At 42.3% G+C, this 26,230-nt stretch overlaps 2 protein-coding genes across 7 annotated transcripts in view; both read left to right on the forward strand.

The window, feature by feature from the left end:
* The first annotated feature begins 51 nt into the window (after positions 1 to 51).
* On the forward strand, positions 52 to 17,387 carry PABPC1 (poly(A) binding protein cytoplasmic 1). 2 transcript variants are annotated; one of them, XM_030012630.2, is made up of 15 exons: positions 52 to 850; positions 5,694 to 5,887; positions 5,996 to 6,111; positions 8,036 to 8,175; positions 9,281 to 9,375; positions 10,967 to 11,104; positions 11,201 to 11,296; positions 11,912 to 12,184; positions 12,333 to 12,426; positions 12,607 to 12,717; positions 13,612 to 13,766; positions 14,213 to 14,297; positions 14,481 to 14,611; positions 14,913 to 15,008; positions 16,945 to 17,387. In XM_030012630.2, the coding sequence occupies exons 1-14, from the start codon at positions 658 to 660 to the stop codon at positions 15,003 to 15,005; spliced, it is 1,914 nt and encodes a 637-aa protein (XP_029868490.1). In that variant the 5' UTR covers positions 52 to 657; the 3' UTR covers positions 15,006 to 15,008; positions 16,945 to 17,387. The 2 variants fall into 2 exon arrangements, with proteins under 2 accessions (XP_029868490.1, XP_040978969.1); XM_041123035.1 differs by lacking the exon at positions 10,967 to 11,104.
* Positions 17,388 to 24,203: 6,816 nt separating this feature from the next.
* Positions 24,204 to 26,230, forward strand: part of SNX31 (sorting nexin 31) — a 46,160-nt gene continuing 44,133 nt past the window's right edge. For 3 of the 5 annotated variants that reach the window (XM_041123072.1, XM_030012675.2, XM_030012679.2), the window contains exons 1-2: positions 24,205 to 24,354; positions 24,429 to 24,503. In XM_041123072.1, coding sequence (XP_040979006.1) covers positions 24,289 to 24,354; positions 24,429 to 24,503 — 141 coding nt within the window. In that variant the 5' untranslated portion in view covers positions 24,205 to 24,288. Of the gene's footprint in view, positions 24,355 to 24,428; positions 24,504 to 26,230 lie in introns of all 5 variants that reach the window. The other 2 variants (XR_005932223.1, XM_030012677.2) reach the window with 2 other exon arrangements.

Here is a 26,230-nt window from a genome sequence, read left to right on the forward strand (position 1 = left end):
CTGCGCAGTACGTGCTGTCGGTGCGTGGCGTGCGGTGCGGTGGGGGCGGGTGGGGGCGGGGCGGGTATATATAGTGCGCGGCCGGGGCGGCGGCCTCCCCCTTGTCCCCCGGCCGCCGTCGGAGCTGTGTGCGCAGTGCGTGTGCTCCGGACACCCGGACACGCCGGCCCGGCCCCGCCGCACCATTTATTACTAAAAATATCAAAAAAGCCAAAAAAAATCCAAAAATCCTAAAAAAACCTTTAAAAAAAATAACCCTTCCCTCTTCCACCTCCCGTCAACCTTCTGCAACCGGCCGGTTTGATATAAAATAACCCGGTGAAGCGAAGCCCCCGGACCCGGCGCAGCCGAGAGAAGACACAAGAGCGAACCCGACCTCCGCCGAGGCCAGCAGCAGCAGCAGCCGCCGCCGCCACCACCTTCGCCAGGCCCGGCACGGAGTGAGCCAGACACCACCCCCCCCCGCCCCTCGCCGCCGCCGCGCATCCGCCTCCCGCAGCCGTTAAGTTTCGAATCCGCCTCCGGAGTGCCCCCTCCCCCGCGCCGCCGCCACCACCGCCGGCCCCTGCCCTCACGGACCGCCGGGCCGCCGCGGCCTCCTCGCCTCGTCAGCGCCCCCCCCCCCCTTGCCCTCCCGCGCCGGGAGACGGCGGCAGGATGAACCCCAGCGCCCCCAGCTACCCCATGGCCTCCCTGTACGTGGGGGACCTGCACCCCGACGTGACGGAGGCCATGCTCTACGAGAAGTTCAGCCCCGCCGGGCCCATCCTTTCCATCCGCGTCTGCAGGGACATGATCACCCGCCGGTCGCTCGGCTACGCCTATGTCAACTTCCAGCAGCCCGCCGACGGTGAGTGGCCGGGCCGCGGGGCGGGGGGGGCGAGCGAGGCGGCCTGAGGGAAGGAGAGCCGGGGCGGCCGCCGGCGGAGGAGCCATGTTTCTCCTCCCCCGCCCCCACCAGGGCTCGGCGCGGCCGCCGCGCCCCCTCCACCCCGGCCGCTGCCGCCCCGCGTCCATTTTTCCCCGCCCGGGCCCTCCCGGGGCCGGCGTCGGTGTTGCCGGGACGCGGGCAAACTTGGCGCCGGGCGGGGGGGCGGGGGGGAAGTTTGCGGCGGGGCCGCCGCTGCCTGACACGCGGCCTGGGGCCGCCCGCGCCTCGTGGCGGGGAAGGGGCGGGCGGGGAGGGGGGGAGGCGAGGCGCTTCCGCGCCCCGCCGCCGGGAACCGAAAGGCGACGCGGGGCCTCGGCGGGGGGGGGGGGGGGGGGGGAAGGGGCCCGGGCGGCCCCGCCGAAAGGCCGGCGGCCGCGGGGAGGGTGTGGGCGTGCAGGCGGCTTTTCCACAGGCCGGCGCGTCCGTGCGCGGCCGCATCGGGAATCCGAGATGAAGGCTAGCTCGAAGAAAACATCACAGTCATTAGCACCTCTTAATAACTACGCAGGAGCTGGGTGCGTGTGCGTGATTAAGAGGCCGTAAGAAGGAAGCAGAACGTAGCAGGGTGGTTTGGTAGTTTCACAGACGTCCGGTCGAAGCACAGGCCAAAGCGTCACACGTTAAAACACGGCGGCAGGTCTGTCACGTGTAGGGAGGGGGTGAAATCACTTGGGCCTCCTTTGCTTGCTCTGCATCTAGCGAGCTGCGTTCTGGTCCCTTTCTCTTTGCGGCGAACTCACCGGCATTGTGTTTCCCAAGTCGTGTTTTTATTAAACTTGCTTTACACGACACGTTGCCGGTTCTCTAAAGTTGCATCAGTAAAGAAACTTTCCATGTAGTTCTGGTCATGCTTGTGCTGAGTTTGGCAAACCGGCTTGTTCATGTGGAGGGTGTTTCGATAAAAGAACCAAACCTGTGACTGGTTCTAAGTTTTAATTAAAAGAAAAAATAATTCGGCCAGCTAGAACATATTTGATTTCAAGTACACAGCTTTCTGTTATAATGGGTTTATGTTCAAGCATATGAAAGCGAGAGATTCGAATTACAAACTTTCCAAGCAATTAGATTAACTGGCTTTCAAAATTGGCTTTAGTATATAGCCATTATCAGATCAGACTTTGGTGTACCGATGATATCTGTATGTAAGAGGTAAAAGCTACTGTCTCGTCTTTTTAATAGGCAGATATTTCACCTGTTATCAGCTCCCTCGCTTCAGAGAGCTTTTAATTTATTCAGCCATTGTTTAGGATGAGGCAATCTGAATGCTTGTTTTAACACACTTTGCTTTCCTTCCATAAAAACCTATGGTACGGCTTACTCTCAAAAAGAAAAATAAGAAGTTAGCACAGCTCAGTACTGTGATATGATAATGTCAAGGCAGAAGCTGAAGGTGATTCAAATGCTTCTCCTTTCTAATGACAGAATTCTGTAAGGACCGACATTATCACTGTCATTAGTTGAGCAACCTGTTCAACCCTATGTTTTGTGACTTAGTTTCTCATTTGTCAGATGCGGGAACAAATACAGCTCTTTCACCTGAGCAGTGCTTGCATTCAGAGTTTTAGAATGTGCCTCTTACAAAAATGCTGTTACAAGCATCCAAATGTTACAAGTATTTTTCAGACTTTGGGAAGCACACATATTTTATTCTATGCCTAGTCCAGTTCAGCTAAAAGTATTTCTCATCTGTATCAAACTTGCATCTGGCACGTATCTGGAAGCACGTGTTTAAAATATACTTAAATGATATTGTGTGATTATACTTTTGCAACATTTTTAGAATTTGATGTTCTTGGCAAATACCTAGAAAGCATTTGCTGATCTGTTGGTTTTGTTTGTTGTTGTTTTTTTCCCCCATAGATCATTCTATCCATTTACTGAAACCTTGAAATAGGAGCTCTGAGGATGAATGGTTACTCTTACAGTAATAGTGGTTTAATTTTGATTCCAAACTAGCTGCCTTTTCTTGGTTTGGCCTAATTCTTAGCTACATGTCGGGCTATGCTTATTAAACAGCTAGTAACAACTAGCTTGGGTTTTGAAAAACATCTTTGAAGGTGTGTTTGACGTTACCAGCTGTCTGTAAACTAGGGATCTCAAAGCTCTTCCAAAAACTAATTAGGCCTGATGACACATTTGTGAGGTATGCGCACATTTCAAAGTTGTGACTTTTCTGAATTTGAGTCATAGTCCGGAGTAAAACCCAGTCAATCTTGTTTAATCACTAAACTAGAAATATTCTTGAGTAATCTGAAACTGCACTTCTCCCTTCAGATTTTTTGAATGGTTATGTTTTGAGAGGTTGTTTATTTTATAGCTATTGCTCTGTAGGTATAGCACAGTTTAGCATTAAGTGTATATTCCCTGTGATTTTGAAATTGTTACTAAAGTGGACTGTCCAGTTGCTCACAACTAAAATGGGAACTGGTGACTCACTCAACAAAAGCTCCAGCACAATCAGCAAAAGTACAGCATGGGTAGGTGTGTCCACTTGGTAACAAGTTAACTGCTGAATGGAATTGCCTCCTGCAAACTAGCGCAGCCTTTTATGGCTGAAATGGCATGAAAGTAAGCCAGTTGTACTAGTAAGTGAATTTTAATGAGAGTAGCTTGTACCTGGTTGCAGATGTATTCTCGTAATGTTTTAAAATCTGTTGTGGAATGACATTTCTTGTACTTCTGGACCATAGAAGAGATGAGGAGAGCTGTTGAGAGTTTCCATGCTGTCCTTGGCTTTGTGGAGAAATTGCGTTGGTCTAAGATACGGGCTGACTATTAGCTGAGAGTGGTAATGCTTGTGAAGGCTAGTATGGACCCACTTTGAGTCAGACGTTTGGGAAACGTGTCCAGGAACACACATTTTTGAGGAGTGTCACGATTATTCTAGAAGCAATTAGCATGCATTAGAAAAGCCTCTTTTCTAGTAAAGGAAGCCCTGTTACTACTTCTGGAAATAATGAACTGTTTGTTGCTGGCACTTTTGCTGGTGCTGGCAGTAATAATTCCAGTGACTTCCAGGGCAATACCAAAGCCTTAGATGTTTCTGCTGTGACCAGTCTGATATCCACAGTTCTTATTTTTTTGGCCATCAACCCCCCCCCCCCCCCCCCCTTTTGTAATGTACTGCCTTCCAATGCTTTTGTTTCTCATTATCAGTATCTCGGTTGTCTTCTCTCCTGTTTAATTTATATTAAAGTTTGTGAAAGCTTTGTTAACTTATTTAAAAGAGTGGCAATGCTTATATTTTTTGTGGCTTTGGCTTAAATCAGTTGACTTGCTAGTGTCTTCTGAATATGGCAATAGTATCACTAGATTTTTTTAAATTTTTTTTTACAAGCAAATGTTAGACGTCTGTCTCGTTAACTTCTACAGATGTCTTTCAGGGAATATAATCTTCACATTCACTTGTAATCTGAAAAGGTGGCAAGAAGGGACATAAAACGTGGTGTACCAGCTGAACCAGAGGCTGATTGCAGATTTTCTTTGGCCATGATATCCAACAACATAGCTAAAGATAAAAGCAGCACTTAAAGAACAAAAACATAGGGGTTTTCACAATGTGGTTGGCCCTTAGTCCTTCTCCTAAGAAAAGCAAATAACTGGCATGGTTACTGTTTTTAAACTAATACTAAACCGATTTCACTCTTGTTAGCATCACATTGCTCTGCTATGTGCAAATTGCAGTGAGGTGAGTTAGTACAAACGGGTGTGACTTCAGCTATTTACTGGGACTTTTTTCAGTGTTCTTCCAGACCTACAGGAACAATGACGAAAAGGGGCTAATGTAGGAGATCATAAAATACGTCTGCCATACTTGAGAACTGTTGCTCTTTCTTGCTTGAATACCTTGTTGACTTAAAACATCACAGACATGTCTTGTTGCTTTGAAGGGACATATGAAAACTGAAGAAGTCTTGATATGTCCCTATCTAAATACACCGAGATCTTGAATTCAGGCTTTGAAAAGTTAGTTATGGAGTTCTACTGGAAAAACTGCTCCATTGGAGTAATAAAACCTGCTTACTTCATTTTGCTGTTTTAACACTTGCTCCTTCATTGAGCTTACATATATTTCATAATGAGCTTTTAATATATACATAATTTCAGATTTTCAAAATTAAGTGGCAGTTTTAAATCTCTTTGAACTGTCCCTTGCCCGGAAGTCCATCATGGATCTTTTTTGTTACTAAGGAAGGAGTTGTGTGGAACAGCTGCGTGAACAAGGCTTGAACTCCACCTACCAAAGAAATCTTGTCAGTTTAGGGGTATTGGTGATTTAGGAGTTTTTATGTTAGTGTTTGCAAAAGGCCTCATATAGGCACAAGCTGTACCCCTAAAAGCATTTTTATTGATACAATATGCATCTCCATGATGTGGGAGTGGCCAGCTGAATTTCACAAATGTTAAAACTTTTCCTCCTGTGGAGTAAGTCGTAATTGCCATCACTTGATAGATTTTCTCCTGTCACCATCCCATCTTTTCGTAGTGGGGTGCAATCCCTTAGGCTACTGGCATTTTTACAGCTTGTTCAGCTGACTTGTGCTTCTTCCTAAGTGTGGCTTTTGCTGAGGAGTTTTTGCCAGTTTTTACTTGCATAAACCGGAGTGGGGTTTATTTACATTGGAGGTTTGGGTTTGCATCTTGGTGGTGGTGCTGGACTTAAAATAGTAACAATTTTATGAAGAATTGTACTTCAAATGCTATTTGTGTGCTTATTATGATAACTTTAGCGTTTCCTACTAATTCCATGATGTTTTTCCAGCTGAACGAGCTTTGGATACCATGAACTTTGATGTCATTAAAGGCAAACCAGTGCGCATCATGTGGTCTCAGCGCGATCCGTCTCTACGCAAAAGCGGTGTAGGAAACATTTTCATCAAAAACCTGGACAAATCAATTGATAACAAAGCTTTATATGACACATTTTCTGCTTTTGGAAACATCCTATCTTGTAAGGTTAGTGGAAAATTATTGGTGCACTTAATGGTTTGACACCCCCACCCCCCGCCTCAATTTACACTGGAAACGTTCCATGGGTGTTACAACAGGATTTTTCTTTAATAGGTGGTATGTGATGAAAATGGATCCAAGGGTTATGGATTTGTACATTTTGAGACACAAGAAGCTGCAGAAAGAGCTATTGAAAAAATGAATGGTATGCTGCTTAATGACCGCAAAGTGTAAGTACACAAATACATAGTTGGGGATCAACAGACTGAAATTCATTTTACAGTGGACAAATACTTAAAGTTTACCTAGAAAAGACAGGTTGTTCTAAAAATTTCTTATTTTAAAGATGATTTAGAATTTTAGTGCTAGGAATACTATGAGTTGTATCACCTGCGTATTCTAAAGGCAGAGTAAGGTCAGAAAAGGCTAATAATGCACTCTGGGGAAAACATTGTTATTAGTTGTCTTACAAGTCAATGTTGTAACAAGGATTTGAGAACTCCTCTGGTTTTCTGATCTTACTAGTCTGTGATAAAATACAGTCCTTCAGGTATTCTGAATAATGCTTTGTTTATAAGAGTTGTGAGATAGGTACGTTATCCATTTTTTTGGATGAAAATTGAAGCTCTAGAGTTAGTCCTGAATAGCAGTCGGATTACACTAATTTTTTTCTATGAATGTCTGTTAATAGGCAGGTCTAGGAAATAGCAGTGGAAAATAAAACATACAGAAACCTAATGTTTTAAAAATTATCATTGTTGTATACTGTAGGAAAAAAAATGTTATTTGGCTACTTGGTTAGTGATATCTAGGCTTGGGGGCGGGGCAAGTGTGCCTCACAGCTATGCCTAAGGGATCATTATGGTATTTGGCATAGTTGCAAAAGAATAGCTCTGTAAATACTTGAGAGGGTTTGGAAAAAGGATAACAGAAATTGGCATCAGCTTACCATCATGGATTATTTTTACATGTAGAGATGGATGGATCAAGCCATGTACAGGGAGAACATATATTTTGAAACTTTAGTTTTCCTGCTTGTTCTGTGCTTGACTGGCACACTGTGGATGTTTTTACTCAGCTTCCATCTTTATACAACCTTTTAAAATTAGTAAATAAAGGTCGGCATGTAGTCACAGAAGCACATGATTTACGTAAACTTTGTTCAGTAAAATACATCATAAGAGTTAATTTTGCTTTGAATTTCTATTCAGGCTAGGCTTTTAAAAGTGAGTTAAAGTACTTCACTTACTACCAAAATCTGCTGAACACATTGCATTATCATTCTTACCATCCTTGGTTACTATAAATTGGGTGAAGTTGTCAAAGTTTACGAAAATGTTGAGTTACTGTATGCTACTTTATTGGTTTTGCCAGATTTGGAACTCTAAAGTTGGACAGTACAATAAAATTTGAGAGCAAAAGTCTACTACTATCAGTGTTAGCCACGTAACATCTGTACTAGAGCAGCTCCTTGGGTTGTACAGTGTTGTGTTCAGCTTCTGTTCTTTCTCTGATGGTATGAACTGACCTTTGGTGTTCCCAGCCAATTTGCAATGGTATTTGACTAAAGAGCAAGTTTAACTTTTTATTTCTCTATGCCTTTAAAAAAAAAAAAAAAAAAAACTCAGGAAAAAAAATCCCCCAAAATAAAAAAACCCCACCAAACCAAACCAGACAAAAGTCTTGCTTTGATACTGGCTGGAAAGGCGTGTAAGGGAGTGGGGCAGGTTAGTTAAATATCCCTTGCTTAAAAACAGGAGCGGAGAATGGTAACTGCTTTAAGGCTGCCAAGTTTTTAGTATGGCAGAGGGATTATGCTGATATCTAGAATTTCTGTAGCCACTTTACCTAGTACTCTTTCCCATTGTCCAGCTCCTGTTGTCAAAGGCTGTTTCATAAGAGTGAACAATCTTGCTGAATGGCTTGAAAGTATTTTTATGCTACTTACTGTGATAAGCACACTGATGTAGCAAAGGATAGTGAAATTGTTTTTCCAATGGAGTTTTATCGTAAATATTTTGGCTAAATAATTTCATGCCTATAATGAACAATGAGACTAGTTAAGAATAAAATATGATGCCAGAAGATTAAAATAAGTTTTTAAACCTTGACAGACTTGCTTTAACCTACACTATTGTGTTCTCCTGCAACTAGATTTGTTGGAAGGTTTAAATCCCGCAAGGAACGTGAGGCAGAGCTTGGGGCCAGGGCAAAGGAATTTACCAATGTTTACATCAAGAATTTTGGAGAAGACATGGATGATGAGAGACTTAAGGAACTCTTTGGCAAGTTTGGTAATGTCTTAAGCTTCAAGTTTATATAAACATGAGTGAACATCAGCTTACTTCTTATATGGTATCTGTACAGTGCCTTATAATACAAGGAATCAGCTGGCTGTGTAATGTTGAGTTAAAAAAAAAAAATTAAAAAGGTTCTGAAAAGTTGGCACTTAATTCCAATTAGTCTTTTGAATGGGTTTTGCAATTTTTTTTAAGTTGCAAATAGAAGTGTTTTCCATTTTAGTACAGATTGATGTTATGAATTCACTACACTTCCATTGGCAAGCTATTTGGTTCTGTCTTGATCCTCAGTTATGTGCAGGGCAAAATTATGGCAGGCATATGATCATGATCTAGTAACGTGTATGATGTGTCACCATCAAAATAGGAAATGGCAAACTCTGTAATTCAGTTACAGATTCTTATACTGGTTCCTAGGGCACATCTCAGCCTCAGCTTTTTTTTATTATTATTATTTTATTTCCTCCATGTTTTTGCTGTTCTCCAGTGGATATCATGTAAAGCAAGACAAAGCCTTGAATATGAGTTATTCTATAGCAACCCTAAGCAGCATTTACAGGAAAGACCTTTCCACTATTGAAGTGTCTGTGGTTGAAACGATAGCGAATTTAGCTGCTACTACCTGTCTCAGCTGAGTCCTTGAACTACAATTTTTTGAAGGTTTGGAATTGCTGAACTGGGATGGCCTTTCACCAGGATTAAATAGTGAAGCACATGCCTAATAGAAAGACCTCCTCTCTGGCTTTCAATACCCGTTTCAAAGGATGGAAGCACTAATGCTTTTTAAGTGTCGTGATTTTTAATGAGAAAAACAGTTTTGTTCACTTTGAGATGAAATTCCTACCCCTTTTTGGTTGAAAATACAGTAGGAGAGAAATTCAGCGTGGCAGACTTCAGCCATAATGGCTGAAGTTCAGCATCAGGGCAAATCAGCAATTTTATATTAATGGGTGATGTTTACTAGATACTATTACTGGTGCAGAAGTCCTTTGTAATACAAGTGAAACAAACTAAATATTAAGACTTCTAAACAGGATGTTCAAAATGTGAAGGGAACACACTCTGTATATGAAGCCTAAGTATTTCATTCTCTTTTTAGGTCCTGCCCTAAGTGTGAAAGTTATGACTGATGAGAGCGGAAAATCCAAAGGCTTTGGCTTCGTTAGTTTTGAAAGACATGAAGATGCCCAAAAAGTAAGCTTTTGGACTTCATTTTAGGAATCCTATAACTGAGACCCAAATAATGTGTTTCATTGAGTGATTTGAAATCTCGGAATTCATTAAGGGTTTTTAGTTGGTCAAGAACACTGCAAAACCAGGTGTCTGCTTCCTAAATGACTTAGCATAGTTTCTGTCATTTAGAATGCTTTCCTATGAGCAAATATCAGTTGATTTGAGGAGCCTGTTAAGATACTCTGAGACAGCTGGAACTAGTGTAGAAATGAGAAATCTTGAATAATTTAATACCCTGTTGTAGGTGGGCTTAAAGGTCTTGATGAGATTTGGACTCCCTCATGCTGGGCACCATACAAGCATAGAGAATTATTACATCTCTGCAAAACCCAGATGAATCATTGGATCCAATTTGGTTGCACAAAACATTTGTGCAAGGCAGAAAGGATTGTGTTTTCAAACTTCAGCACTGCAAAGTCAGCAGGAAAGCTATTAGTTTTATGGAGCATGTTTGGCACAGCTGTAAGAAAATAGTTATAGAGCCCTGTGATGTTGCTGTTACTCTGAAGAGTAACTTCGGAAGAAGGTTCCTTTTAATTTGTGTATATATCTATAACATGCCAGTATGCTGTATAACTTAATTCTTTGTCAGCTGGTTGCTTTGATGTGTCAATTCACTGTGGCAGTAGGGACATAGCATCAGGAGAAAAACTCAGCACAGAACAAATCAGGGCAACAAACGAAGTTTGCTTTTCAAAAGGCATTTTGGTGATTTGTCAGTGCTGCAAGTGTACAAGCAAGAGATTAGAACAAATCCTGTCTGTCTTACATCTACATTGTTCAGTCTTGCATACATTCATTGATGAATTGTTTCTCTTGCGGTAGTCAGGATCACATTTTGGGTGTTTTAAGTAACATAAAATTCTAGTATCTCAGTAAATGTGTTTAATGGCTTTGATCATGAAGGTATACAATACAGAAGTCACAAATGGTAAGTTCTGGTTTTAAATTAATTGAATAAATCTGTGCCAGAGCTTTCACATCCTAATAGTTGTAACTCAATACAGCATAAAGGAAAAAAGTTTGTATTTTCATACTCTTTAAGTATTTCTTTAATGAAAGAATAAAAATTTAAAAAAAAAAAAAAAGCTGTATATGCCAGCTGTAGCTTAACATACAGTATAGGAAAATCTGGTAGATACTACAGTTTCAGATGTTACTTTTAAAAACAGAAGTCAGGTTTGTGAATTCAAGCTTTTCAACTTAATTTGTGTTCTTTTCTCTACCTTTAGCAAGGTAGGGCTGGAGAAATAGTTCTTCATTATATGACTTGATTTGTTGGTTGGTTTTTTTTTTTCCAACTTCATATAAGAAAAGTTTTCTGCATCCGTTGTTACTTTCTTTAACTGGGCAGAAGCACACAGAAAGCAATTTCCATTTTACTTTAAGCGGAAAGTCTCAGGGTATTTTGTTTCAGCTGGTGATATTTTAGGTGGATTGGCTCTTTTTCTGGAATCCTTATGTAACTTTCTGTATTTGAATTACATTTTTTTTGTATGCCTGAAAAACACCAGAATACAAAGCACTGCTAACCTCTTGTTTATTAATGAAGGCTGTAGATGAGATGAATGGGAAAGAGCTCAATGGGAAACAAATCTATGTTGGCCGGGCTCAGAAAAAGGTGGAAAGACAGACGGAGCTGAAGCGCAAGTTTGAACAAATGAAGCAGGACAGGATCACCAGATACCAGGTTCAGTTTCAATTCAAGAGGACTAACTTTATTCTGTGATATTTTTAGATTTACACAGACAATTTGCTTTCAAAAATAACTTGGCTTTTTTTTTAGGGTGTAAACCTTTACGTGAAAAATCTTGATGATGGGATTGATGATGAGCGTCTTCGAAAAGAATTCTCCCCATTTGGTACAATCACTAGTGCAAAGGTAAAGTAAAGTTTGCAGATTGTCCTCATCCTTTCTTTGAAAATGAACAGTGATTGTTCACCAAGGAAGAGTGATTTATTTCATTGACTTAACAGATGTGACCCAGTCACCACTGCTACTATATATTATATATGTGGACATCTGCTTTTTGATTATTCTACATCTCAGGTTAAACACATGTGATCATCCTTTCTTGAAATAATCATAGAATCATAGAATAGTTTGGGTTGGAAGTGACCTTTAAAGTCATCTAGTCCAACCCCCCTGCAATGAGCAGGGACATCTTCTACTAGATCAGGTGGCTCAGAGCCCCGTCCAGCCTGACCTTGAACCATCTTTGTGATGGGTTTATGCCACAAAAAAATGCTAGATCTCAATCTGCATGAAATCAAGAGTCTGAGTCTATCTATAGATTTCAGCTTTCTTTGTATATAAAATAGAATAGAATCATTAAGTTTGGAAAAGACCTCTAAGATCATCAAGTCCAAAATAAACTTAAGTACTGATATTGATGTGAGAAAAACTACATCTTTTCCGTGCAATAGTGTGCTCATTATGACTTCAGTGAGGTTGTCATCTGTATTTAGTAAACAGCTATTAATTAATTAATTACAGGTCATGATGGAAGGTGGCCGCAGCAAAGGATTTGGATTTGTATGCTTTTCATCACCAGAAGAAGCCACCAAAGCTGTCACAGAAATGAATGGTAGAATTGTGGCTACTAAACCATTATATGTAGCTTTAGCCCAGCGTAAAGAAGAGCGCCAAGCTCATCTCACCAACCAGTATATGCAGAGAATGGCAAGTGTAAGAGCAGTACCTAATCCTGTAATCAACCCTTACCAACCAGCACCTCCTTCAGGTTACTTCATGGCAGCTATCCCACAGGTATGTATGCAGATGAGTAACTGAATGTTTTGTACTGTGTATAAAATCTGCATAATTTCAGCATTCTAATTTCGTAGCAGAAAGGTGATGGACTGTTCAGCATGCCCTTCAAAGGTAACAAAGTTACACATGTTTTTGTATTTGACAGACTCAGAACCGTGCTGCATACTATCCTACTAATCAACTTGCTCAACTTGCTAGACCTAGTCCTCGCTGGACTGCTCAGGGTGCCAGACCTCATCGTAAGTCACTTCTTTACCTCTTTCCAGTGATTGTGGTAAACTCCATAGCATTTACCTTTGCACATTTTCATGGCATTACAGTATTAGTCTTCTCTTTGTCATGTTAGTGGTATTACTTCTGAACTCTCTTCACATTCAGTGTTTCAGCATCTAATTTAATGTATTTTCTCTAAAACATAGCATTCCAAAACATGCCTGGTGCTATCCGCCCAGCAGCACCCAGACCACCATTTAGTACCATGAGACCAGCTTCTTCACAAGTTCCACGAGTCATGTCAACACAACGTGTTGGTGAGTTTCATTTATGCAAACTTTAAGTATTAGACTTCTTTTTTAATTTTGCTGATTCAGAATGATCTCTCAAAAGCATTTGTAAGTTCAATATCACATGTGGTAACACTTCCCTCCTTTTCTGGCTCTTACTAAATGAGTAAGCTGGTATCACCTTCTAGTAGTTGCTTTAACTATTGTCCCAGCAAAGACTCCTGCTGTGGTCCCATTTCTTTATCATGAAGCATTTCTTCTTTTAGTGTGCATTTTAATAATACTGTATGACAGCTTCTGCCATTTCTAAACATCGTTGTGGCAATTGTAATAATAGGTTGCATGTAGAAATACTAAGATGATAGAATTGTAGCTCTTATTATTTTGTCATAGAATACTGTGAGCCAGTATCATGTATGCAGAAGCTGCACATCACTGAATGAACCAGAATTGATTGTAATGGAGTCTTAATTCTCTCAGAATGTATTAGGCAGTAGTATTTTTTAGCGATCTACTTCGTGGAAGTATCCTTTTGTTAGGATTACTATTGACGTAATGTGCTCAGGAAATCAAATGTCTTTTGAGGTTAGGATGAAATTAAATTAGTACTCAACCAAAGTGAATGTTTTCTCACAAATCTTTTTTCAATATCATGTAAGAAAAGCAATTAATTAGTGAAATGACTGGAAAGTAACGTCCAGTAAATTTTGAGCTTTGAACCTTTAGATATGACCAGTGATGTGACAGTTGACAATACTACTAAGATGAATCTATAATACAGTACCTAAATTAGGTATTCTGTTTGGGCTGGTTTGGTTTTTGGTGTTTTGTTTTGTTTTGTGGGTTTTTTTTGTAACTTGTACAGTGTGGCCTAAATAAAAAAAACAAATACTCACATATGGAATTATGTTATTTTTTCAGCTAATACATCAACACAAACAATGGGTCCACGTCCTGCAGCAGCAGCTACTGCAGCTACTCCTGCTGTACGCACAGTACCACAATACAAATATGCTGCAGGTGTTCGTAATCCTCAGCAGCATCTTAATACACAGCCGCAGGTCGCTATGCAGCAGGTATGTCATTTTAGGAACTGGTCCATGCTTCTGCTGGTGTTTTTTGCAGAGGAAGGAGGGGGGCACTTATGATTGAGTTGTCTTTGTTATTCTAGAATTCAGGCTCTGCAGTGTGGCAGCAGAGTTATAGCCTTGGGGTTTTAAGTATATTTTAAGTTCACCTGGGACAGGATGTGATCCTGTGTTACTTTGTATTTTCCAGTTGCTTGATACCTTAGCCTGAATTCTCCTTGTGTTTGCTCCACAATGGAGCGGTTTATGCTAATCTTCAGCATCACTCAGCTCTAACCAGCACTATTTGATTAAATTGACTTAGTTGTAATTTATTCCATGTTTCTGACAGTGTAGGTATTGTTTATGCTGAGTTGTGGAACATTAGATATTTGAAGCTGCACCTAATTATGAACTAGAATTTAATTTTGAAATGGTGTTAAATTAACTTGCAGCCTGCTGTCCATGTGCAAGGTCAGGAACCCTTGACTGCTTCCATGTTGGCTTCTGCCCCTCCACAAGAACAAAAGCAGATGTTAGGTATGTACATGATACCTTTCTCTATACCTTGTAGCAGAAGAACAAAGTACTCTTTCATCAATCTTAAAATGTGGAATAAATGGTTTTAGCAGTAGAACAAGGTGTTTGTTTCCCTTTTCCCTTAAATCTAGGCTGTGTTTGTCAGATAAGATTTGTCACTCTGATAAGCTTTTTTCTCTCTAGGTGAACGTCTATTTCCTCTCATTCAAAGCATGCACCCTACTCTGGCGGGTAAGATCACTGGTATGTTGTTGGAGATTGACAACTCTGAACTCCTCCACATGCTCGAGTCTCCTGAGTCTCTTCGTTCGAAGGTAGGCGGACTTTTGCCTTACCTAGGTTTATCAGCAATTAAGTCTACACTGATTTAGCAGGTGTTTATACTGGCACAGTTGAGTAGCAGCAATGCAACAGTGGCCCAGGGCAAGAAGTTAGGATATCCTCTTTCAGAGGGTGGCAGTGGCTTACATTAGCATGAACTGGAACTGTAACGTTATCCTTTTCTTTTTAACAATGCAGGCGTTGTTTGTACGTGTAATTTAAACTGTTTCATTAACTTAAATATACAGAAATTACTAAGCTTCCCTTTATTAACTTTTCTTTTTTACTTAACAGGTTGATGAAGCTGTAGCCGTACTACAAGCCCACCAAGCTAAAGAGGCTGCTCAGAAGGCAGTTAATAATCCCACTGGGGTTCCAAGTGTTTAATAAGTAAGTTTTCTGAGCACTGTAGTTTTGTGGGTTGAGTGGGGCAATAGTCCTTAGTCCATGGCCTTGTAAGCAGCATGCTTCCAGGCTCTGTATCATTTGCAGCCGCAGAAAGTAGCAGCTATGGTCACAGTTGTAAACAAATTTCATGCTCAAGCCTGTTGTCCGGTTCTGTAGTTCTTGGTTAGCAAATGCTGCTGACATTTTGTCTTGCATATTTAGCTGGAATCAAAGCATTGTTTTTAACAGCATATTTAGCTAAAATTAGTTTTAGGCATGCGTGCAAAAAATGTGCAGTTCTGTCAAACACTACTATTGACTGTTGTTCAAGAGGAACTTCTGGAATTGAAATAAGCTTACAATGATACTCCAACCCTATTTTTCCTTAGAAATGAAATTGCTTGTTTAAACTATAATTTGTATATACTTGCCAAAATCTCAAATTATATGGTAATTAAAAACTAAACTACATACTGTCTTGACTTCACTTTTTGGTGAATTTTAACTTTAATGTCAATTAAAATACTGTCATGGTTTAACCCCAGCCAGCAACTAAGCACCACGCAGCTGGTCACTCACTTTGCCCCACCCCCCACCCAGTGGGATGGGGGAGAAAGTTGGGAAAAGTAAAACTCATGGGTTGAGATAAGAACAGTTTAATAGAACAGAAAAGAAGAAACTAATAATGATAACACTAATAAAATGACAACAGTAATAATAAAAGGATTGGAATATACAAATGATGCGCAGTGCAATTGCTCACCACCCCCTGATCGATGCCCAGTTAGTCCCTGAGCGGTGATCCTCCCACTTCCCCCGGTTTATATACTGGGCATGACATCACATGGTATGGTATGGAATACCCTGTTGGCCAGTTTGGGTCAGCTGCCCTGGTTGTGTCCTGTGCCAACTTCTTGTGGCCCTCCAGCCTTCTTGCTGGCTGGGCATCAGAAGCTGAAAAATCCTTGACTTTAGACTAAACATTACTTAGCAACAACTGAAAACATCAGTGTGTTATCAACATTCTTCTCATACCTAACTCAAAAACATAGCACTGTACCAGCTACTAGGAAGACAATTAACTCTATCCCAGCTGAAACCAGGACAAATACTGATTTTCTTTATTGCCTTCTGTGGGGTTAGTATCTTAATTTTGCATGACAGGAAGAGGCAAAAGGTGGTATCTTTATAATTTTGAAAGGGGAAGATGTTGTGGAATTGAGGATGATATAGGAGTCTATTCTCTACTCAGTCTAGTTAGGTTTTGCCTGTCTATGAACTTAAGTGTCCACATTTATAGCTATCAGTTGAAGATGACTGCTTTAACATTTGATTACTTAATTATTTTTTTTTCTTGGTCTTCTCATTTCTGCAACTTCCCTTTTGGAGGCAGAATTTGAGTCATGTTTTTTCCACACTTCTTTCTTTTTCTGGTTTTTTTTTTTGGTTTTTTTTTTTTTTTTTGCTAGTGACACTTTCACACTGGGGATAAAGCAGTGCTGAATAAGTTGTTTGTCCTAAACTAAGATGCCCAAACTTTGAGACCATTACTCTGTACGCTCCGTGATGTTTTAGTAATTGGAAATTGAAAATACTGCTAGTGTAGTTCCTTCGTGAGCCTTGGTATGCTGGCTTCAAAAGTAGAGGTGACCTGCAGTCAAGTTAGTTACAGTAACAAATTATTGTGTGCAGCCATTGCCCAAGGCCATGCTGTGCAGAGTACTGTTTAGTTCTAGACTCAGTTTTGTCTTACCAAATACTTCACTTCCATGTCTCTGAAGTGGGGGATACCTCTGATACACTGCTTGTAGAGAACTTTGGTATGATTGATGCTGTGAATGCCCAAAGTGCTGTCGGGCTTACAGTTGCAGAAAGCATGTGAGAAAACATAAGGTGCTGCTTTGATTTCAAAACCTAACAACATTGTTTTTGTTTGCAGAAAGATCCGGGACTACAATCTAGAACTTCGCTTCACCGAAGAAAAAAAAAAATCTAAACATGGAAAAACTATTAAATATTGAGAAAAACATTGCAAAATATAAAATAAATAAAAAAAGGAAAGGAAACTTTGAAGCTTATGTACAGAGCAACGCCGGGGCTAGCAAAACAAATGCTAGTCCTAGATTACTTATTGATTTAAAATTTAAAAAAAAATAGTAAAATAAAAAATACAAATTAATGTTTTATAAACCCGGGGGAAAAGAATTTTCAGCACAGTACAAAAATTTAAAGCATTCCTTTCTTTAATTTTGTAATTCTTTACTGTGGAAAAGCTCAGAATATCACCACTGTTTTAGTTGACGGTGAGAATTGATAGCTGAGCAAAGAAACGTAATTTGGATTATAAAATTCTTGGTTTAATAAAAATTCCTTAAACACTGATTTACTTGTGATAGTTTCTTTTGTACAGTGTACTTCTGATAAGGTTGTCATTGAGTGTGCTGAGTTAGAATCCCACTCCATAGTATGTTTCAGCAGTTTCTAGAGATTAGCCTACATTTAGCCACCTGTTACTGATAATATAAACTTAGGCATTAAAACAAGTCAAAAGAGCAGCTAGATCCATATCTGGGTTTTAAATCCTTAATACCATGATGTCTGAGCTCTTGTCGTTGTCTAATTGGAAATAAACCTTTAAATATCCTACCTAGGGATATTGGTAAGAAATGTTACTGCAAAAGGCCTGTGTTGGAATTGTGTAACATAACACATGATCCCATTTGACCACCTGCATGTGGTGTTCATTCTCACATTTTGGTGGAAGGAACAATCTCTATACAGGTCTCCGGCTGCATCCTTAGACAGCTGATGAACCCTGAGATGGAGGCAGAGTAGTGTGGATATGGGTGAATGAGCAAGGATTGACTGCAATACAGTGTTGCAAAATTCCGTTACTATGAATGCATGAACACAAGGTATTCCTAGAACAAAAAAGGTGAGGCTTCAGGGTATTAAAAATTGAATGCATAGTAACCAAAAGATCATGCTTTTTGCACAGTAAAAATCCTTCTGTGGACAGGACTGCTTAATCCTCTGAGTTGGATATTTCTAATGCTGTGTTTCTTAACAAGTGAATGGCTACCGTTAGCTTTTTGTTTCTTCCTCTGTTAGTAAGAGACCAATTGGTTTAATTTTAGCTTTGCTGTATTTGGGGTTTTTTAGTGTGCTGAACAAATCCTTCTTGTCAGAGACAACTTTGAAAGTCTCAGCTAGCTCTTTGGTAACTAAATTATTGAATTGTTACTGAAAAAGAATACAGTTAGGGTACTTCAAATTGGCAGATTTGAAAACTGAGAAAGTGATCTGAAATGGTATGCTGTTCCTTATTACTTAATATTCACCACAAAGATCTTTTCAGTAACTTCCAGTTGTAATGTGTCACAGAGTTCTGCATACAGTGAGCTTACGCAAAATTTCATGTCTTTTTTATCAAATTAGTGAATGGTAAAGTAACTCTAGCAGTTTTACTGGCTCTAGGAATCTGCTTCTTCCTGCAAAAGGTGACCTTCCTGGTTCATCCTTATATTTGCCATTTAAAAAATAGAAAAGGGAGTGCCTTTTTAAAATAAATTCCTGCTGGATCTAAATCTGATCTAGTGTACCATACTGTAGAAATAATTCTGTCTTCAGTCATGGCTGATAGGACCTTCAGGTCAGCTTGCGTGTTAGTCACTAAAAAGAGCATCCAAGCAAATGACCAATGCCAGCAAAAGTGAGAAGAGCCAACAGTAGCACATGAGCTGTTTAATTTGCTACAGGACCTTACTGAGGTTGACAGTTTTGCAGAATTAAAACTGTTAAATGAATAATCAAGAGAGACAGAGTAACAAGAGCTTTTGTTGTAAACAAACTTTTACTGTCTAAGTTAGCAGATACATTGAAGCTGTCCATCCACAGAGGGGTTACCCTACAGTTGCTGCCTTGCTTTTTTTTCCCCCTTTCTTTAAGGGAGTACTTTGTGCAGACTTGCAGAATGTGAGAGGCATTTTCTACCCAGTTTAGCCCATAATTGGCTCTGTAAGCTGCTTAATCAAAATTGATAATGCAGGAGGAGAAAGGAAGCAGTGGAGATGGCATGTCCTTTCACAGAGAAGAAAAAAACCTGGCAGGCTGGTATGAAGGAAAGGAACGAAGATCTGTTAGTCATGGAGGAAGGCATGACCCTTAGCCACTGCAATCCATTGGGCTCCAGTTGCTGTATTTAAAGGATACAGTTTCTATGGAGTCACAGGAAGGGGTTAGCAAGTTCTTTCTGGAAGGCTTTCTGAAATCTGTGTTGGGGGGCGGGGAATGTCAGTGTTCTCTGGACCTGTTGTTGCAGTGTTAAAGCCCTACAGTATGCTTTCTGAAGTCCCCACAAAAGGCAACTCAAGAGTGGCCTTATTTTTCCCCTTGTGCAAAGATCTTCACACTGGATTTTTTTCTGTTAAGTGAATTTGAGAAATAAGCCTAGTATGGAGAGGTGAAATTGGTTTGGTTTAAATGAATCCTATTTAAAACCCCTCACTTCACTATAAAAGCATTAGGTTAAGCTTGTACAATTCTTATGTTCAGTCCTGTCCTGATGGAGGCAGACTGGGTTAGCCTTTAATTTGCAATCTTGCTGAAGTGTATGAATATAAGAATTTTTGAAATTGGATGGTAAATCCTATGAAGGAGGCGGTTCAAACAAGATAAGTACATGATAAGAGGTTGAGTGTACAACCTTAATTTTATGTAATGTCGACTATAAAAACATTAAAGCTTTGGGGACAGTTTTAAAGACCTAAAAATACTTAGCACCGTAATAGAAATGTTGAAGAATTGGATGATATTTAATGAGAGGTCTAAAGGATGATATAAAGACCTAACTATTTGCGGGAGTTTCAGGGCCCTAGCAGGAAAGCAAGAGCCCACCTCACTCCTGCTTGTTTCCTTAGATAAGAGGTAATGTGTCTTCACCGCATCTGCTGGAGTTAAACCAAACTAATTTTTGTGTTTTGTAAGAATGTGCAAGTTATTTAACCTTTTGGGTATGGGGAGGGGGGAGAGGGAAACTGAAAAAGGAGGAAAAGAGGGGTGCTTCCAGATCTGTAGAAGATTTTTGTGGGTGTGTCAAGCACTAGCATCTGTACCAGCCTGAAATCCTGGGTAACTTTTGTGATGGAAGGAAACAGGCAATTCTGCTGAGGTGATCACAACGGCTTAAGAAAACAAAACCCTGGGTTGGTTGAGTTTACTTCTTCCCACTCTTGATTACATGGTAATTCCCCACTGTATGCCACAGACACCTATTTAATCAATGTCTTTTATTTTTTTCTTTAATCTTAGAGATAGTGAACAATGTGTTTGTTAGTACCTCTATCAATGTATCTTTAGAGTACTACTGTAAAACAATGCACCACACAGAAAAATCAATTTATTCAATAGTGGTAGAGCATTGTTCCCTTTGGTTAATAGGCAGCCTAACTGGCAGTCACCTCCTTCTGCCACACGTTCCCTCTAGTGTGTGTCAGAGGCTTACGCTGATCCTCTGCCGCCCTGCAGCCACCCAGTGCTAAGCTGATTTTGCCCGATTCTGTGGTATTTCATTCCTTCAGTCCTTCCCTGTCTTCCATTCTAACCACAGCAAAAACGCTTCAGAGCTTAGCAGCAGCCAAAAGCCTGCTCCTGAAATAAATGGCAATTTGAATGGGTGAATGGTACTGTATTCACCATCTACTTTCCCAAGCAGAATGTGGCTTTATGGGTAACTAAATCAAAGGTTTGGTGCAGAGGTAATCTAGATTGCATGCATTCTTTTTTGCTGTTCTGCAGAAGTCCAGGAAATTTGGATTTCGCTGGGGGAGGAAGGGGCAAGGTGGTGGAAATCAAGATGTTCTTGAGTCAGGCAGTGTCATTACAAGTTGCCACACTAGTTAGGTGTCTACCCTTGAAAAAGTGGTATCTTCAGTCCTTGTATTTCCTTCTCGGGAGCGTTGTTAATGATTGCTATGGACAACTGATGTTGAAAGACAGCCACTTAACGTTTTGGATTAGGATTCTTGGCAAAAAGGTATTCTGAATTCTGCATCTAATAGACATACTTCTGCTTGGAATAACTGGGGGTGGGGGGGGAACCAAACCCAAAAAACCAGAGTCTTGTCCTTGGGACCACAATTCACTAGGCTTTCATAGTTACATGTTTCTGGCTGTCCTACTTGGGATTAAGTAGGAACCTCCATTTCTATGATTGATCCTTCCATTGGAGTTGCTCCCCAAACACAGGCAACATTTTCACTCCCTGCTGGAGTAGTTTAAACTACTAGTGAGCTCTTCACAGCTTCCCATGTACATGAGTTGTCCCTGAGGGGCAATTTGAGGTTAGAAATGCCTCCTGAGTAAATCCAGCACAGGCTTGGATTTACTGGAACCAGAGGCTACTCTCAAAAAAAGTCTCAGTTCTTCTCTCAGATTACTTTTTATGATGGAAGTGGGCACTCTGAATTAAACTGCCCTGTTTCCCTTGCCTCCTTCCCATTTTCCCTTTGATCAACTAGTCCTTTCCTTACAAAGGGAAATGCCACATACTATGTCTCGTTACATCAATTAGCTGCTTCATCAACATCATGGCAAGTGATACTAAGCCCCATGCCACCTTTGCAAAGAGAAGCCATAGGAAGGCTACAAGGTCTGGCTGGGAAATGCTGCAGGTCTTCTCTGACAGTTTCAAAGGCAGCATGCTGACTTAAAGAGGATCTGCAGCTCAACTGGTAGCGAAGGGGGTGAGTCTAGGACCTCCCTATTCTCATGTGAAGACTTGAAACCTGGGGAATCCTTGTATACCCTACTCCTGCCAGGTGATGATTTGCATTTAGGATCCTGTCTTTTCTGAGCTGCGAGTCAGCATCTCGCTCACTGCCTCCCCTCTTCACAGGTTTTTCCTCAGTTGGCAAGCCAGGAGGAGCGCACGCACACACACACAAAAACCCCAAACCTCAAGATATGATTCCTCAACAGTGCTGGCAGAGACTTCAGCACACCAGGAGCCTAAACGCTGTTCTTTAGGCAACTGTGAGTCCATGTGGTACAACTACCTCTGCGAAGGAAAGCTTTTAGTCCCATCTACCTTCTGTAGGATGTGGTCAATAATGATGGATACTAGCTGTACCCAAATGAAAATGCAGCTGGCAGGGTTACAAATCCTCAGAACATGGCATTTGAAGTGAACACAAATTTTAAACAAATGTTTTCAGCTACGCTAAGACCACAAGTTACACGTGTAGTTGGAGCTCCCTTTGAAGGACTTGGGCAACAAAAACAAAGGAAGAATATTGTCAAAAAATAATTTGAAACTTAGATTTCTCACTTCTTGTATTGGGATTGAATGTAATCATTAAGAAAAAAAGGAAATGGCAAGCTGGGCCTGTTGCACATTAAGTACTAAGAGCAGTATATCTATGCCAAATAGTCTCCTACTTCCCATGTAACCTGCTAAAGCAACATCCCTAATCAAGTTGTGTTCCAGCTGGCTATAGCTGTCCAGAGGTACGTACTTTTTTATAGCTCTCAGCACACTTTAAAACATTCCATGTGATATCTGAGCATTCAGAAAACAAAAATGATGCCCTGGGCAGGCTAACCGGTTGTGTCACATTGCAGTAACTGGGACCTTGGGTTACACATGGTCTAGGTTAAACTTGAAGTTAGCAGATGACATAAAACAGAGATTACAGTTCAAAAAGTGCACCCCAAAAATACTGTGTCACATCCATAAGTGGAAGCTTGCTTAATCCTGTCTCTTGCCACTGTTAGAGAGATTGCTCACCAAAGGTAGCTTGGTTTCCCCTCCTGTAGTTTTCCAGAGGGGAATCAGATTCAAGCAGATGAGAAGAGACCACAAAACTAGAACAACAGCAGAAGTCGAAAATTGCTGCCCATGGCCCAGAGCATAGTTCTTCTCTCTGTCTCATATTTTTCCATCAAACTCATTCTGCAGCTGCTTTGCCTCCCAGGTTACAAGTGGAGATGTGGATTTGCAAAGTGGCTTGGGATGCAGACGAGGATGCACACAGGGGCCTTGCTCAGGAGAGGAAGGAAAGCTCTTTCAGAGCTCCCCAGGGCGTGAGTGTCACATCTCCGAGGCACAACAGGGCAGCCATGACACCAGGAGCTATAAAGTTGGCTCTGTAAGAGGGCGGTTGCGTGGGTGCTCCAGAAGTCGTCAGACTGGTTATATTTGGCTGCACAGATGAAGAAGAAAACCAAATCAAGTTATCAGACATGTTACACAATGTTATTTTACTTACTCAGCTCCATTTTCTCCAGAATGCCCACAGTTAATCCCGTTTCTTGAAAAATACGTACAAACCTTGTTCCACTGGGAAGGGGTTTTCCCCAGGTCAGTTAGTGAATCACGGCCTTCCCGGAATAATTTTCTTGCTCTGACGAAGAGCCTTTTGGGGAGGCCAGAGTACTGCGCTTATGTCAGGCCCCGGTTTGCAGGGGAGGCATTCCAGCTGCATTATTTCCATGTTGACAAACTCATTTCACATCTCCAGTGGCACTGCTTGTGTAAGACTATGAGGACTTCCATGGTGATTCACACGAGAAGGCCCAGCTCCCGCAGCACCTTTCCCTCAGGGGTAGCAGAAACACACTAAAAGCAGCTATAAAATACAGCAAACATACTCATCTTTATTGTCTGGTAATTAGTGACAAACAAAAGTCCCAGGCCAGAGGTGGACCCACCATTTAAACTATATTTGACCTCCAGTGAGGCACTGTGTGAAAAAGGGACTTTCTTACAAACCTGCTGCATACTGCTTTCACCAGATGGTCCCTAGTTCTTGTTCCTTGAAAAATAGTGAATTATCACTTCATAGTCCCCTTCCCCATGCTATTCGCACCGCCTTCCCTGCTCGGCCCCAGCTCCTCAGTGTCCCGGGTCACCCCTGCTGCCCTTCCCAGCCAGGCTGCTTCCCCTGTGGGCACCGCTTGGCGCTTATTGACCATTAATTTCACCCCCAGGTTGCCCCTCGCCCTCACGAGGCCCCCGAGGCGGCACTGCCCCCTCCGCAGGCCCCTTTTCTGGAGGGATTTCAAATAAAAGCCGCCACGGCCGCGCCTGAGGGACTGTCCCGCCTCAGCGCCCGTCCCGCCTCAGCGCCCGCGGCCCGCACCGCGGCAGCGCCCCCTGGCGTCCCGCCCGCCCGCTCCCACCTGCGCCGCCCGGCGCCTCCCTTCTTCCCTTTCCTTCCCTCCCCTTCCCTCCCTCCCTCAGCCCCGCCGCTGCAGTGAGGGCACGGCCCGGCCCGGTCTCGCCATGAAGATGCACTTCAGCATCACCGCCGCCGAGGAGCTGCGGGAGAGGGGCGGAGGGCGCTACGTGGTGGGCGCGGGGCGGGGAGCGGGCGGCGGGGGCCGGCGGGGCCGGGCGCGGGTCTGACGGCGGTGTGCTTGCAGCTGTACTCGGTGTGCCTGGAGGGCTTCCTGCTCGGCAAGGCGCGGTACAGCCAGCTCCGGCGCTGGGACGCGGAGGTGAGGGCTGGCCGGGGGGTGGCGGGGGAGGGGGGTACCCCGAAAAGCCTCGGTGGGGGCAGCCTGCTGGGTTGTGGGCGGCCGTCGGGCCCCGCAGCCGGGCCGGGCCCCTGTGAGGGCTGCGGAGCAGGAGGGGCTCTCCTGGCCCACACAGGCCCGCTGTGGAATGGGGACAGCGAGTTTTTTCTGCCCCAATAGGCGTTATTAAAGCCTTCCTTCATGCTAACGCCACAGGGAGGGTGCGCCTGGTCCCAGCCCCTGCCCTCCCACAGGGCCCTCGCAGCCTGCCTGGTCCCCATGATGCTGTGCTGTCAGAGGGGCAGAGCTGCTGCTTGCGGGGCACCCGGGTTTGCAGGGTGAAATCCAGCAACAACTGAGAGGCAAATCCAAAAAAAAAAGCCAAGGGGTGTGGCAGAAGGGTATGGTAAGCTGGCTTAATGGAAAACATTGGCCAAGCAGCAGCAGCTGTGGACTCCAAGTACGTCTTTTCCTTGGCTTCTGGGAGAGAGGTGCAATTGCTTTATTAGGTTCTTTAATCCTATGAACAACTCTAGAAAGTGTGTAGAGGTCAGTCTGGGCAAATTGCACAGTCAGTTGCAGCATTTTTTGGACAAGCCAGGGGTTAACTGAGTGTTGGATCCTTTGGCCCAAATTGCCTAAGCATCCTAAGTACCTCAGGAGTGACCCTTTCCACAGAGGCAATTACAAAACAGCTGGAACACTGGAGTATTCCAAGGAATCGTGGGCATCAGGGAATAATACATGGCCCCAGCTAACTGAAGTGGATTATCTCAGGGTCAATCCGCTTGTTTATTTCCACTTGTGTTTTGTTTCTTGTCCAAGTTGCCTCTGTCCCTTTCCCTTCTACCCTTTCTCTGGTTTTCCTAGAAAGATAAAAGGGAGCATGTGACATTGAACTCTTTTGTGGAACCAGAGTGGCCACAAGCCTTCTCTTTGCTAGCCTGATCTCTCTGGCCTTTGCCAGTCCTTGGCTCCAAGTGAAACCTCTCCCACCTCTTCTGTCAGTCTGGGTGCACACTGTCATCCCTGCTAAGCAGCCTTATTTTACCTTGAGAATGCTATTTTAGGGCCTTGTTTGATGAATGCTTCTCGTGGTAGTGGGTTAGGTAGAGGCTCCTTCTTTTGGCAGCCTCCTTGCTGTGCTCTCAGTTGCAGTGATGGGACCGCTCTGGAGCAGTTTTTCAGCCAGGCAACTCCAGGTGGGGATTGGTCCATCTCTCCCAACTGTGTGACTGCACAAGCAGTTGGAGTAGCACAGCTAAAAGGCAATTGAGTCAGCAGTAGGGCTGCCATGGGAAGCAATGTTTGCTGAGGTGTGCTCTTGTGGCCCAGCACTGCAATTCTTTTCCATGTGGAAGCTTGCACATAATATTTTGCTTTTATCCAAAATGCTCCATTAACAACATATCTGAACTAATAAACCAGCTTATGTATTTGCTTGCTTTTTCTTTAAGGCTTTCTGTTTCTTGCTCAAGAGGTTTTAGCTTCATTAATGCTCTCAGCAAAATCTTTCCCTTGTCTGCATCCTCTATAACTGAGAGTTTGCCTCTTGCTGGGCTATACAACTCGTTAGCTGACTTTTATTTTTAATTCCTTCATTCCTGCTGTTGGTAGCTGCCATACTTAGTCTTGAAGCTTACAGCTACACTGTTGTCCCTTAATTGTCTTCCCTATACTTATGTGAGGCTGCTAGTCTATAATTATTA

This window comes from Aquila chrysaetos, chromosome 4 (genome assembly GCF_900496995.4).
Source record: "Aquila chrysaetos chrysaetos chromosome 4, bAquChr1.4, whole genome shotgun sequence".
Lineage (NCBI taxonomy): Eukaryota > Metazoa > Chordata > Aves > Accipitriformes > Accipitridae > Aquila > Aquila chrysaetos.